This window comes from Elaeis guineensis, chromosome 13 (genome assembly GCF_000442705.2).
Source record: "Elaeis guineensis isolate ETL-2024a chromosome 13, EG11, whole genome shotgun sequence".
NCBI lineage: Eukaryota > Viridiplantae > Streptophyta > Magnoliopsida > Arecales > Arecaceae > Elaeis > Elaeis guineensis.
The window spans coordinates 71460045-71476034 of NC_026005.2; the positions used below are offsets into that span (position 1 = coordinate 71460045).

General features: G+C 37.0%; 1 protein-coding gene and 1 pseudogene across 1 annotated transcript in view; both read right to left on the bottom strand.

Moving 5' to 3' along the window:
• Positions 1 to 15990, bottom strand: part of LOC105055970 (DExH-box ATP-dependent RNA helicase DExH14) — a 68267-nt gene that overhangs the window by 13630 nt on the left and 38647 nt on the right. Inside the window, 10 exon segments of the mRNA XM_073248178.1 lie at positions 7318 to 7380; positions 7484 to 7649; positions 7759 to 7826; positions 9807 to 9950; positions 10033 to 10188; positions 10273 to 10338; positions 10526 to 10717; positions 10799 to 10948; positions 11351 to 11441; positions 15250 to 15338. Of these exon segments, the coding sequence (XP_073104279.1) occupies positions 7318 to 7380; positions 7484 to 7649; positions 7759 to 7826; positions 9807 to 9950; positions 10033 to 10188; positions 10273 to 10338; positions 10526 to 10717; positions 10799 to 10948; positions 11351 to 11441; positions 15250 to 15338 (1185 nt within the window).
• On the bottom strand, positions 236 to 5441 carry LOC140853460 (uncharacterized; annotated as a pseudogene).

A 15990-nucleotide genomic window follows, 5' to 3' on the forward strand; every position in this document is an offset into this window, starting at 1 on the left:
GTTAAAGCAATAATAAATGGTTCATCATCATCTCTTGACCATCATACAACAGGAAGGCCTCGTATGCTGCTTCTTTATATCCACATTCCTTTAGGATGGATAAATTACTGGTAATGGATGGTTTTCAAGGCATGTAACTTCTGCCATGTATTTACATGTTTAGGATGCTCATGTACCTTCCTATGGTAGGAGCCCTTGAGACTTAAGGCGTTGCCTAGTCTTAGCTGCAAGAAAAGATAGTGATATAAACCTTTAAAACATGTAAATAAGGCAAATCAGTACTGGGAAAGATAAATCAGAATTACAAGTAGACCAAAAAGGAAAGCAAGTTATAATTAATACCTCACTCCCTCCTCCACACCCTTCCCCACAAAAAAGGATTCAAATGTCAACAATTGGTAGCATATGGATAGCCAAATGTTACAGAATCCTCAAGATGGGGGCGTTACAGGGTACAAATGAGAAAAAAATAAAATAACAGTGTATCAAGCACTATGGAGTCGAGACACCCCATTAAACAATGATACCAATACTGGTGCATACCAGCCCCAACTGTACTAGCCAGTATGATACTTCAACAAACAAAAACTCATCAAAAAATTGAGATTTGCATGTCTTCTCAATCAGCAACTCCCATCAATGCTCACCAGAATCAATGGCTTGGCCACCATGTTCCTCCCTGCTAATCTTGTCTCATATGACAATGCATCAAACTGAGATCCAAGAACAATCAAGAACCATCCTTAAAAATAATGAGACCACATTATAGCAGACCGTACATGAATACTGGCCCTCAATGTCCCATAACAGGGTCACCTTCCAAATTTCTTCAATAAACTCCAAAAATTAAACAGAACTACTGTTGCATTGACATGTTGCCTCTTTCATTAATTTCACAGCACAACAATCTTCAACAGGTGACATGCATCATGAATTTCTGGTAAGACCAAATTCACATGATCATGTTCTAACAACAAACCCATCTAATGGTAAATTAAAGGTGATCAGATATGTCCCAAAAAGAAAATGCAACTCCTATTGTGTAGTTAGACCTCCACAAATGTTCCTAAGTTTTCACATGGCCATTTTTCATCATAGTATTCTACCGGATATTAGTAGAAAATATCAAGACATTCATCTCAACTCCTATTATGTAGTTATACCTCCACTGATGTTCCTAAGTTTTCATGTGGCCATTTTTAATCATCGCATTCTGGTGGATTTTAGTAGAAAATATCCAGATCTATTCATCTCCCTCCACACTGGGGACACCACCATTAAGTTTGAAAGTGCAAAACTTTGAAAAGCATAATTCAGTCCATCTTTTTAGCCCCAACTTGGTCCTCAACTAACACCATTAATCACTCTATAGCCTGCATCATCAACAAGGCACTAAATTATCACAGTCCCCGACAAGGTTTGCTGTACCAATACCGGACGGCGTGCCGGTACCGGACCGGTATGGTACGGTACCGGTACCATACCGTACCGACACACGGTACGCCCTGACGTACCGGTCCGGTACCGGTATAAATTTTTTTTCGATTTTTAATTTTTTTTATTTTTAAAGTTAATAATTAATAAATACAACCTCAATATGGCATTATATTGCATATTATTGACATATTTGGGTTCAATTTGGAGTTAGGTTGCGGTACAAAGACTCTTGATCCAAAATTTCAAACATATATTTATTTACATTATATTTCAACTATGTCATCTTAAAACTAAAGAAAAAATATATAAAATACGCATTAAAATGTATCTAAATATTTAAGTACAAAGCGCAATAACTGATATACAAACCTTAAGATGTACTCTGCATTTAATTTCTTATCGAGTGTCTGTGACGCTCGTAGATATCTGGATCATCAACATAGTCTGAAGAAACATCAGTCCAACCCTCTAGCCAAGCGGCACCGTACTCTCGAATATTCATCATCCCATAAGGCATCCTCTCTGGATTGTAAGACATCTCAGACCTCTCGCTAAAATTCTGACTCTGAGAAGTATCCTCGAGATGATGGTACGGTTGTGGAGGGGCCCATCCAAATATGCCAGTAGCAAAATCTGATCCTAGAGCTGCTTCAGACTGCATAGGGTAGTAACCACTAGAAGATGCCTCGAATGCACCATATGCATATGGATCATAAGGTGGCTGTGGATAATAGGATCCATAATGCGAGGATGATCCAGATAAATCCATGGACCCTACACGTGCAAGATCGTCTGCAGCTGCATCATGTGCTAGACGACCTCTAGGAGTCCGTCGTCTATATGAAATCGGCTCCCCACGATCTCTACCGACTTGTCCACCATGATCCCTATCCTGTGTGACATGCGTAAACTGAGACTCACCGATGAATCGAATATCATCCTGTGCTGTGTCTCATAAACGGTGGTCTCCTGTCCTCCAGTTCCTCCCTGATCATCAGATCCATGGCTACTACTACCAGTATCATCATCACTCCCTGATGTCCGTATCTGAACCAGATCGCTCCTGTACTCTCGAGAGTGGTGCACGTGCAACTGTCTTTTCCTTTCCCCCCTTGTGCCCCTCTGTGACTGAGTTTCCTGTGATTGAGAGGATGGATGCCTTCTTGCTGGCTGCCGGGAGGAACGTCTATACATCTCTCGCTCCAATCTCTGGGAAGATGTATCGGATAGCGAGTCTGTGATGAATGAGTCCCTTGTATCCCCTCAGACTGTGGCTGATTAGCTGGAACCCTATGTGGAATATTTTTTTCTGCCCATTGCCTGGATCCACCCTGATCTCCCTTGCCACCACACTGGCTGGTCGTGGAGGGGATCCTGGCTCATCAAGCTCTGGCTCCTGCTGCTGACCTGCAAACCATCCGATGATCGGATCATTATCCTCATCGGCATAATCATCCAGCGTCGGATCAGTGTACTTCAACTGAACTTCCTCCTGAATATATTTTAGTCTCAACCTCAGATTGTAGTGAACATATACAAGATCGTCGAGACGTTTTTGTGTCAGACGATTTCTCTGTTTGCTGTGGGTAAGGGCGAAAGTGGACCAATTACGCTCACAGCCACTAGCAGAGACCGTCTGAGAAAAAATACGGACAGCCATATGTCTCAAATTTTCTGCTGACGTTCCAAAATGAATCCACCATTCAGCTACAAAAGCAAAATTATATATCAAATTTGATGATATTATTAAGCAAAATTACATATCAATCTACATTGCTCATTATTGATATGTAATTTACCTGGATTCATCTGCTTTTTGCTTACGACAGCTGATGGGACTCCAAAACTGTCTGATCCCTCTCTAAACTGTTTCGTCTGAAATAAAATATATTTATTATTTATAAATATATCAGATCGAATTCAGTTGAATAATTACATCTGTTTTAAACTAGCATACCTCTTGCAGACACAATGACGCGATTTTTGGATCGGGCACCATCTTATATATGACATTGCAAAGAGCAGCAAGAAGCTCGCTATCCATATCTATTCCCGGAATAGTATACTGAAATCTCGGATTCAAGTAATAAGCTGCAGATAAATTTCAAGACTGATTAAGCACAATTTTATTTTCATGCTTCGAAAAAATATTTTAAAACATTCTTGAATCCAAACTTACCAGCTAGATGCAAATCTCTGCCCATCTGATAGTCCCAACGGCGCTCAATAATGTTAATGAATTCTTGAGCATGCTTGAGATCATTCTCACTGATCTGTTTCTTCGTCCTCTCCATCATGTAATATAGGAAGCCCATCTGGAGGTATTTCTCACTGTCCACGGTGCGAAGCACCTCATATAAAGGCTTGATAGCCTTCACTATCTTCTCAGCCCGCTGCCAAAATGACTGACTCGTCACCAAGTTCTCCACATGACTTCCATCCGTGCCGGCCCTCGCATATCTGCTCTCCTGCCACTCGGCACTGACAAACATCTGACGTAGGGCTGTTTTCTTCTGAAGAAGACTATCAAGTGCTATGTAGTTGGCAGCAAACCGTGTGATACCCGATCGTAAGATCTCCCCCCCAATATACTTCCGCATCAATGAAAGAACCCATGTGTGGTTGTAGATGAATCTAGTAATGGTCTGGGCAATCTCCACTACCTGCTGCACCCTGCGAATCTTTCCGATATTCATCAATATAAGATCAATGCAATGTGCAGCACATGGGGTCCAGTATATCTGCGGTCGCTGCTCCATCAGCAACTCTCCGACAGCCTTATATTGTGATCCGTTATCTGTGATGACCTGCACGACATGCTGCTCACCCATTGAATCAATCACCTCCTCCATCAGATCAAAGATATATGTGGCATCGTGCATCTTATCTGAAGCATCGATTGATTTGTAAAAAAATATTTTTTCATCACAGTATGTCAAAAAATTAATGATGCGCCGCCTAGTAGGACCTGTCCAACCATCACACATCACTGTCAGACCGTATGTAGACCATTTATTTTTGTAAGAAGCAATCCATCTCTGTAGATCCTCCTTATTGCTGTCAAGACGCTGACCATAGATGCCCTTAGGTCCTGGAGGATCTACACCCTGGCCGGCAGCCTCTATGGCTGAAATAGCAGATCGGTAGTAAAGATTGGCTGCTGCATTTGCTGGAATATGGCTGAAATGAAACATAATCTAATAGCTCGCCACATATCCTTCTTCTTATCTTTTTTCAGCATACTGTCAATTCTCTGCTGCTTTGAATCCTTGTTGGGCAAAGCATGTGGATCCAAATCCTGAATGCTGGCTCCTGCTGGAATATCTCTGGAGGACCTCCTACTGCCAAAAGCTTCCAACAAAGAAGACATGCTGCGTCTGCTCCCTCTACCACCAGGCTCTCTGACTGAAGTAGTCCTCCTGAACTCGAATTCTCCCCTACCAGTCGCTGATCCAGATCCTAATTCGTAGCATGATGGTCCGAATCAGTCTCTGTACCGGGCCATCTCCTCCTGCTGGTACTGATCTGCCAAGCTCGCATGAATGACAGCCTTAATCTGTGCCTCCTCATCATCTGGAGCAGAAGCCTCCTCTGACTCTCTAGAGTGATAAGAAGGTGGCTCTACAGCTCGACGGTCTACTTCGATCTTTTTCTGCTTTGCCCTTTCCTTCACTGCTTTCGAATCAGCAAAGTGCTTTTTCATCAATTGTCGGACCTCTTGCGGACATTTCCGACACACCGACATATCAGGATAACCACCAGCTAGATGCTGCTTCAACCTAGTCACTCCTCCCTTGAACTCTGTGTTGCACCATTTGCATCTCCAATGATGCCGAGTCGAGAGCATCTCGCCATGATCCCAACCGATGTCACGCTCTTGATCTTTCTTACTCATTTCTGCAGATATAACAAAATACTAATTATTTCGAATTACCTGTAATATAACACTAATTACATATATTTTTTATTTGATAATATTTTTTACTATTTAAATATTTACAAAAAAAATTTCAAAAAAATCTCAAGTTAGATTCAAATATTTCAATTATTTTGAATCATTCTAAACATTATTCTCAATTTCAAAACTAACACTGATTTTTTATTTTTTTATTTTTTTAATAATTTTTATATAAATAAATATATACTATAAGATAGCTGATTAATTAAAGCGAACGAACGTCATGCTCTAAATTTTTTTCTTATAAATATATGCAAGTATAACAAAACACGATAGTTTAACGATAATTAAAATAATTATATATAATTTTAAAATAATTTTAATAATTATTTTAAAACTTATAAATTCAAAATAAATATGTTATATGCTTCAAATAATATTTTTAAATTAACTAAAATATAACACTATTTTTATATATTTTTTATTTTATAACTAAATTTTTAAATTTAAATAATTAAAAAAATAATTTTTAATTTCAAATATTTGAAAAAAAATTAGAAATTAGATTTAAGTAGTTTGAATCATTCTAAACATGATTCCCAAACTCCGATTTTTTTTCCTAAAATTTATTTTTTTTAATTTTTAAATAAATAAATATTTAAAAATATTTAAAAAATATATAATTAACAAAAATTAACAATTTTGGCGTCATCGTGTAGATCTTCCAAAGATCTATCACATATAATTAAATCATCCCAAAATCACAAGATTTTGACATGATTTTCTCTTATTTTCATTCTTTCTCATTCTTATCCTATTTTTAACAACAAAAATTAAAAAAAAATATTTATTAAGAAAATAACACATTATCTTACCTCCGACCAAAGATCACCTCTCCTCGAACCACTCCTGCAATTTGACGGAGTTTTTTTCTTTTTTTCTAATTTTTCGGAGGTCTCAACGGTTTCGTTGAGACCTTCGGACTCTCGGGAGTTCTTTGAGACATCTCAGAGAACTCCAAAGCAGGGTAACAGGTTCCTTTATACATGTGATCTCTGATCCCCCCTCCTCCCTCTTCACTTTTGGCACATGGGGTGTCGGTACGGTTCGGTTCACGCCGAACCGAACCAAACCGGACCATACCATCCGGTTTTGGACGGTATGGAAGCGAACCGGACCGAACCGCTCGGTTCGGTACCGGTTCGGGGTGTTTCTCGAAAAAAAGATCCGAACCGGACCGTTTGAGCACTGGTCCGACTCGATACGCCCCGTATCGGGTGGTTCGGCCCGGTACGGCGAACCCTGGTCCCCGGATCCAACAGAGAGGCTAAATTCAAGTTTGATAGCAGTACAACCACAGGTTTTAGCCTGGTAAGGAAGGATGGCCACATAAACAAGAGATGCTTTCCTTAAATTTTCAATTAATGTAACCTTTCCTCCAAAAAGAAAGATAAATCCATTCCTTTCAAATGGTCAATATAAAGCACCAAGGAACAAAAGGAGATCTTCTCAATTACAAATCAGTAATCACTGCTACATCTTCGAATGCTCAAGAATCCAAGATAAAGTAGCCAAGTTTCAAAAGGGATGTCAATAACTATAACACTAGATTTTCTTATTTCACATTTACTGAATGATTATGACCCTAACTTCATATATTCTGTAGAAGATTGCCACTACATGAGATATATACTGGATATCACTATCTTGAGAAAGTGGAACATACAAGACTAATCAAGAAAAATATATGACAATCATACAATTTATAATGCATACATATCTTGCAAAAAAGGACTAGAATCGAATCAAGTCCTTAAGCTTTTCTGGAATTCCCTATGAAGAGGCAGGGACAGCGAAACTTACAACCAAAATAAAGAGGCAGGAACAAAGAAACTTGCAACCAAAATAACTTTCGATGTTACGTGGCATGAACAATTTTGACAAATAAAATGATGAAGATGGTCAAGCAAAAAAAAAATCACCTCATTATGACGTACAGGAAGTTCATCAAATTCAGCAGCAGCAGAAAGAATGTGCAAGAAAACCTACAGATAATATTACCATGAATGGTATGTTTAGTTGTACTGCTCCTTTATTGAACCTAATGATAAAAGACACAAAGGTCTGTCTTGGAACAGTTTTACTTACTTCTAGTGAAGTATTTGGGCCTATGTTTGACCCAAACATAGATACTGTCATGTAACTCAGATAATACTGAGATGCTACTGAACCCAACATCAAAGGTTCCACAGAATTTTCATTCATTTTTATGCATCCACTGTCCTCAAGGTCTTCAAAAGTACTTTGCACTAACCTGTTTTGCTATAAAGGTCAGTATGTTCAATTACATAACAAAAGAATAAGAAGATAGCACATGCATATTCAAACAATAAATTCACCATGTTTAAGTTATTGTTGGATACCTTGAGAGGTAAGAATTTAAAGCACTGGCTTCAGTATCCTCTAATCCATAATAAGCTGGATTTACAACCTGTTGGACAGAAATGTTTGCCCTATCAATTTTCATAAATTCATAGAAAGATGCCACTACCTTTTCCATGCAAAAACATCAATTTAACAAAAGGTATGAATTCATCTAATCAAAATTAATACTGTCACCATTCAAGAAATAAATTTGTTACTGCATAGTCAATGGAGTCAAGCTGATGCTAAAGGCGAGGTTTTAAATCCCGTTGGACAAAAGTGTCCCAGTTTCTCCATGGAACGGGATACCCCACTATCCCATCCTGTCCCAATAGCAATTCCGATCATACATCCAAATAGATATCCTCCATCTCTCACCCCTTCTTTTTTTCTTTCTTTCTTTTGTTCTTTTTTTCTTTCTTTCCTTCTTTTCTTTCTTTTCTTCTACCTTCTTTTTTTTCCTTTCTTTTTTCTTTCTTTTCTTCTCCCTTCTTTCTTTTTTCTGTTTTTCTTCTTCTTTCCTCTCACTTTTTCCTTTTCTTTATCTCTCCTTCCTTACATTCTTTCCTCTTTCTTCTTCTCTCCCTATGTGGATGAGTTTCGGAGCCTTAAACCTATCCCGATCGCATTTTCCCACACGAACGGGACAAGATGCTTGGGATACCTCCCATCCCGCCGGGACGTAAAACCTTGGCTAAAAGTTTATCAAACACAAAGCTTTGTATTTCAGTTGCTTGCTATTTACTTGTTTATAGGTAAAGGACTCAAAATAGTGCTTTCTTTGCTTATAAAAAATATTCTTGTCATTTTGCATTGTGCACTTACCCCACCTCCAACACACACAGAAGTCAAAAATAGAAAACCACAAACAAGAAAGGGGAAAAAACAAAGAAAGAAAGGAACAGACCACAGAGCTACCATACAAATGGCCAACTACAAATGGCTTGAATTAAAATGATTCTTCCTTCTCTCTCTTATCCTCTTGTAACCACTCTTCTCTAGACTTGTTATTTATTAGTTATCCAGGATTGCTAAGATCTCCATATGGCATCAGGTAGAGACTCCTTATCCGCTTATCCTCTGATTTTCTGTCAATCATTCTTGTCTCAAGCAAAAGTTTCAATAAATTGAGTAGAATATCACTTACAATTCATTAACTAATGCAGTATCATATACTTAATTATCTAGAGAAGTAGAAAATTTGTCTGACGTGGCTCCAAACTCAAAAGGAATCCTAGTGCTGCTACAAGAATTTCATGTCAAGATCTGTGAAATTCAGAAACATTATCATATAGGGTTTTTACTCTTAACCAGAAATTATAAAAAAAAAAAAACTGCAGACAGAGTTGGCTAATATTGCCTCACTATCTCCACTGTTTACATTTGATATGAGTTCCCTACTTTGATCATTAGACTGCATGATCATGCCTTGATATATATAAAGGGGGAGTATAATCTTCCAAGTCGTGTTGCTTCTCATGCTTGCTTTATTTCCTTTTGGTACCACACATTCCAGCAGGCTGGAATTTTGCTGCTACTTGGAACTATAAATGGTTCGAGTTATCCCAGTGACATTCCTTTACCATCATTGGACAAAAATGATGAATCTAAATAACACAGCTGTTACATTGTCAAAATAATAAAAATGATCTAGAAGAGTGCACTAATGCTGTACTTTTAATATCAGCATAGTGGGAAGCATTTCTTCAGTAAATTGTCAATCTTATACCATGCCAAGCACCAATACAGGACCAACTAAATTTTTGAATAGGCTAACAGCCAAATATCATCAGTTCATCATTCACGATCATTAAACCAACTGAACTTGATACATATTGCCTCACAGCTACTTTTTTAATTAAAGAGGTCATCATGCATGCTCCAATTTATGCCCTTTTTCATTTTTGAAATAGTAAATTTCTACAAAATTCTCTTTTTGTTCAAAGATATTATTGACAGTGAACTGGAAAGTCCATGCCAAAATTAAACATCAATTTGTGTGATTTCAAGAACAATCACTAAAAATCATTAGCAGGAAAAGATATACCAATCGACGAAACAGATACGTCCAAGTAAGATAATGCACTGCATCCTCCTTGTGACAGATTGTACCAGAAACAATTTCTGCATTGATGTGATCATGCAAATGTTCCCTCAGATTACTTTCAACAGGGAATGGTTCATAAAGGAACTGCAAGTGAAGCATGTAGGTTTGTCAATTCAGAGATCATAAATAAGAGTGCTTTATATCAAAAACTATTTCTTATTTTAACCTTCTTGTAGAAGCTCTTTTTGGGTTCATGAACAAGAATAACAGCCTTCCCATGCTGATCATATTGAGGTCGACCTGCACGACCCATCATTTGCAAAATATCTGTAATAGGAAAATCAACATATCTCTTTGCTTTTCCATCATAATATTCAGTACCCTGCAACCATGTTAGAATTTTAATAATCCAAGATTGCAGTAAGGAAACCAATCATCCACATAAGAGAGAACAGCAATTTCTCACTTTAATGATAACTAGATAAGCTGGGAGATTTACACCCCAAGCCAGCGTGCTGGTAGACACCAATATCTGCAGCGCATGTCAAGTAATGATATGAGCATAACATTAGAGGATGTGATCTTTGTTTGGAATTTTCATTATGCAACCACAAAAACAGTAAGGATGACAGACAAAAAAAGATGATGTAAACGCACCCAAAAAAAAAAAAAAAAAAAAAGCAAATATTCCAAGGAATATCAGATGAACAAACAAATACCTGGATCTTGTTATTGGAAAAAAGTTCCTCAACCAAGGATCTGTCTCTATCATTCAATCCTGCATGATGCAGACCAATTCCAAATTGCAGAGTATGCCTCAAGTTGTTGTCAGTGACTTGTGAAAGAACCATTCCAAGTGTTGCCTCTGACATATTAAGGAACTGTCTGGGATTTTCATCTGATGCAGCAAGCTGTATTTGAAATTACATTGAATCAGTTACACCTATGACCAATTTACTAGTTTGTAACTACAAGCAGATGCAATAACCCACCTGAATAAGATCTAGTGCAGTAAGTCTTGTCTGACGGCGAGATGAAACAAAAATAAGAACTGGCTTCGTGGGTGAATGGGTACATATGGCAGCATATGCAGGTTTGTTCATACTATTCATTCTTGGACAGTAAAACTTCCCCGGATATCCCTGTTATCACATATACATAACAGAATATAACTAAATATAGCAATAAAACTACAATAAATCATGTTAGGAGTCATCAAAACCCTCTGAAACAAAATTTGAAGAACCAAGAGAAGTGCATGCAAAAAGAGAAAAGGAAGAGTGAGACCTCCCAAGTTAACTAAAAGCTTGCATAACTATATGAGTACACACTTGATGATGTGACTCTGCATAACAAAAACTAACTTACGAATTTCAATGACATGCATGATATGTAAAAGATGAATAGTGAAACAATTTTGCTGGGAGACTAAAGCAACTTTGTGCTAAGGACAGCTGCTTTTCCACATTTGCTTGTTGGGCAATGCTACAAGTTGTTGAGTCACCTCAAGTATGAAAACTTATTAGGAGAATGCATTCACTTGCCTGAATGTGAACTTCAAGAGGTACAGGCCTCACACTAGGCTTAAAATTGAATAGACCATTTTCTCCAATACCCAACCAGTCAGCCAAATCACTGAAAAATACAACGAAAACAAGCTCATGAGATTTCTCGAAAATTAATATGGTCACAACGGTAGAGCACAAGTGCCGAGCCAATCAACAAAATGTTGCACTTTATGATCATATTGGAAACATGCAGGCTTTGTTGTACCAACCATATTCCACTGGTATGGTATCAATACTATACCAAGGTTCGATTCCGTACACAAGTTGAATAGGTCCATACCGGTCCAGTGGAGTGAAACTGCTCCATATCACTTAAAATCATATAGTTCCTTGCCAGTACAGTTCCTACTTCCTAGTACTAGTTTTGTGGACCTTGGACACATGCAATATGAGAATAATGCAACCATGGAATCATCCAAATGGGGTAAACATCCGAGCTTACAAATTACAATACAACATACCTCATATATGGCATGATTATCAACTATCAGCCCTAACTTTTTTTCAGTTGTTTCTGTTACATTTTAAAATCTAAAAATAGTGAAATGAATCCACAAATCCTGGAATGCTAGAGTTTTGTTTCAAGTTATGTTAATCTTAGTGATATATCAGATTCTCAGCTAAGTTTAGCATTCTAATGTCACAAGACTTGTTAATCTTCAACATCAGATAGATGAAATGTTTTAAATGCTGAGTTTCTCAATACTGATTTTCTACATAGTACAGGAAATGCCATAAACATACGACTCATATACCAGCAGATATGCAAGTGGTACATCGAGTATTGTAGGGGTGGCAAGCGGATCGGTTCGATCATATATGGGTCAGGTCAGATACGGATTGGGTCAAAAATTTATCAGCCCAAACCCTGCCTGTTTATTAAACAAGTCAAAAATTCAAGTCTGAATCCGATCTAATTATTAAACAAATAACCCGATCCAACCCATTAACCCATTTATTAAATAGGTCAAGTCAGGTTAAACGGGTTAAACAAGTTAAATAGGTCAGGTTAAACAGGTTAAAAACAGGTTAAGCAGGTTTTAAACAGATTAAATGGATTGGGTTACGACCTAACCTAATTAGTAAATGGGTGTAAACAAGCTGACCCGTTTATGGCCCAAACCCATTAATGTCAATCCCAAACCTGCGTCATTCGCAGGTCAGATTAACGGGTTGGGTCATAAATTGCCACCCTTAGTATACTGTCTGAACTCTGTAATATTCCACATACAGCATAAAAAATGGTATACACTATGATCCAACTAAGCAACATTTGACAAAGCCAACCCAAGTTACATATGGCTTCATGTAAACATTCCAACTAGCTTCTCGCATGAATTATGTTTCCCCCTAGAAAGCTCTTAATACACCATCTCTTCCAAAATATGACATTATTGAAGGGACAAAAGAGAAAATTTAAAAAAAAAAAAAAAAAGATGCGTCAAAAGAAAATTGGCTCCTTTCTTTTATTATCAACAAAAGCCTAAAGTAATGCCAAAGGCAACCTCAAATAGGAATGCTTGGCGAATGAGCATTCATAATGCTCACTACATAAAGCTAAGATAAGTCCTGATGGCTATGGTTATGGCAGTTTGGCAATTTTTCTAGAAAACCCCACTTATGCTATTATTTCTTCCAAAAGACTAAATTAGGAATGTTAGAACAAAACTTAAAATCATTCAAATGGATTCAAATATATAACTATTCTAAAAATAATCAGCTGTGACTTAAAAAAGAAAAGATTAATTGTAATCATTCAAAGTACAAACTCTATTAAAAATAAGAATACATGTAATTCTTAAAATTATTACTTGATAGCAATGCTAACAAAAAAATGGCACATGTTGTTCTAACAAAACATATGTTGTTCTTTCAATTGCTTAATCATTCAAAAAACAAATGCATATGGTCAATGTCCATAAAACAAGCAAAGAATCTAGACAAGAAGCACAAAGTGCAACTATTAAGTTTTTATCATAGACAACTTTTAAGTTCTATCATGCTATTAATTGTTATTTTTTTATCATAAATAAATTTAAGCTCTATTATGTTATTAATTGTTACATTTATTTAAGTTTTTATTATACATAACTTTAAGTTCTACTGTGCAATATATGTTTCACATATTCTATGCCACCGTATCCAGTGTGGCAACACAAATAAAACATTTTCAAGCAGGATCATTTTATGAAGTTGTTATGCCCATCAAGGCAGTTATGACATGGATTCAGGTAAAGTTCAGGAGATGCCCCAAAGTCTCTGCTAACATACAGAAGACAAGCATTGCCTAGCCAATAAATCAGTCGTCTTTTAAAGTTCGCAAGTTGGTAAGGCAGACAGTGAGTGCACAAGTAGAAGCAGCTGATGGTGACGGTCATGTTGAAAGTTGAAACCATGCAATCGTCAAGGAGAAAAGATAAAAGACTTCTGAAAGGGGAAGAAGGAAAAGCTCAGGAGGTTCCATCATCATATGGACAAGACACCTGCACAATCCATAGACAAGTGTCCAACAGTCTGTGCCCCCAGTTCTCAAGAGCACAGCATGCTAGTAGAGCCTACAGACTGCCAGCACCATTGTGGACCTACAATCAGTGTCCATCACCAAATGAACACTATAAAATCAAGATTACATATTTGATTATGGACAAAAATAATAAGTGTCCATTACCAAATTAACAGTATAACATCAAGATTACATAGTTGATTACAGCTGAAATTTAGAATACTTTATATTATACTTTTTATATGTTTGACATTTTATTTTTCCTTTTATATAAACTTCCAGAATACAAGAACTAATTGGGTGTTATTCAGCATTTCAATAACATTCCAGATTTTGATTTACAAATAAGTTGGCATAAAAAAATAAAAATAAGCTTAATAAGGTAAAAGATTTTATTTGAATACAGATAATTTGAGAACTTTGTAACCATAAAGCTAAATAAAAGGTCATTACGGGTTATGATCTCCGCAATGTGAGGTCCTAAGAGGGGCAAACTTGGACAGTCCTAACTGTGGCATTTTTTGTACAAGGTCACTGTCCCAGGACTAGAACCCATGCAATTGCACTTGTCAGCCAAAGCCTTTTACCATTGCCTCAAGCAACAAAGTAACGTAAGTTTTAGAAAATGGTTTTCCTAACCCATCTTAGCACTAGGTTATGTATGAAAGGGTCATGTTCTGTATCAACCCATGATAGCGCATGCTAGTAGTTAGTATACATCCAAAAGCACAGTATATTATACCACCCCTTGGCTAACACAACACAATAAGCAAGACTTTGTCTAATGATGGCAGGCTCAGACAAAGGTCATGTTTATTTCATACAAGATGTAAAGCAACCAGTTCAACTAATTGTGGAGGAAGGATTATACAAATGGGCATGTTATGCTGTCAGCTCTTAAGAACTCATTAAGTCGACTAAGCCAGGCACATTCATAATTGACATCCTTGAAAAGTTGCGGTGCCATAACCTTTCAGGTGCTCATCACCCCTTCCATGTATCTTAAGATTTAGGCAATTTAACCTGAGTTTGTAAATATTTAACTTGATAGACACCCATAACTTACATAGATCTAGTTAAGAATTGCACAAAGAAATATAAGGTTACCTCCAAAAGAAAAGAAATGTACATGACAAAGTCTCAGAAATTATGGACAAATTCAAACATCCCAAAATTACAGACTAACTGTCTCAGATGCCAAAATCATAATGGATAATTACATTCAACTAATAAAATCATAACTATGACAATTCTAAATTGTAAAATAGATATGCAGACCTGAAACAAAAGGTAAGAGCATAGAAGTTATCAGCAAAATGCACTTTGATGCCGAATTATGTCAAGTGTAAAGAAGCAAGAAATATAAACGCACCGGGCATTCGCCAATGCTGTCGATAGACCTACAAAACGTATTGAGCGCTCTGTCTGTGATGATATGTATCTCATCCTAGAGACAATAACCTAAATGCTTGGGGTTAGACTATATCAAGCAAAAGAAGGCAATCTTGTAAAAGTGTGATCAAATTTGTTTATAATCATAAGTAAAATTTGGAAAAAAAAAAAAGAAATAAAATTGCAGGAAAGAATGGTAAAATCATACAATCACCCATATTTTTTATGAGTTTTAGATGAGATTATCCACATCTTATAAACACACCATATACTGCATGTGTTAACTGAGAAGCATGTAAATAGTAAGAAAGGCATATGAGCACCCCTTAGCAAAAAAAAGTTGCCATACTGATCGGTGCCGCACCATTCCGGACTTACCGTACCATACCAAATGTATCATACTGGCACTCAGTGTGCCTCACCATCTCGTACCATACTACATACCTACACTATAATAAGATGATATCGGTACAAGATCTGATATTGAGACAGCGAATCTTACTCAGCAATCTCACTATCAGAATTCAGAAACTTAATGTTGACTTTGTAATAACTACATTAGGATATCATGCAATAGAAACTGAAGTCACAAAAAGCAGATTGACCAAAAATCTTCACCACAAAGTCTGCAGTGACCTTTTGAAACAATCCTGATCTCCAGAACCCTTAAACATGGCTAAATAGATTCAAATTTAACATATTACCAGGTTATGAATGGTTT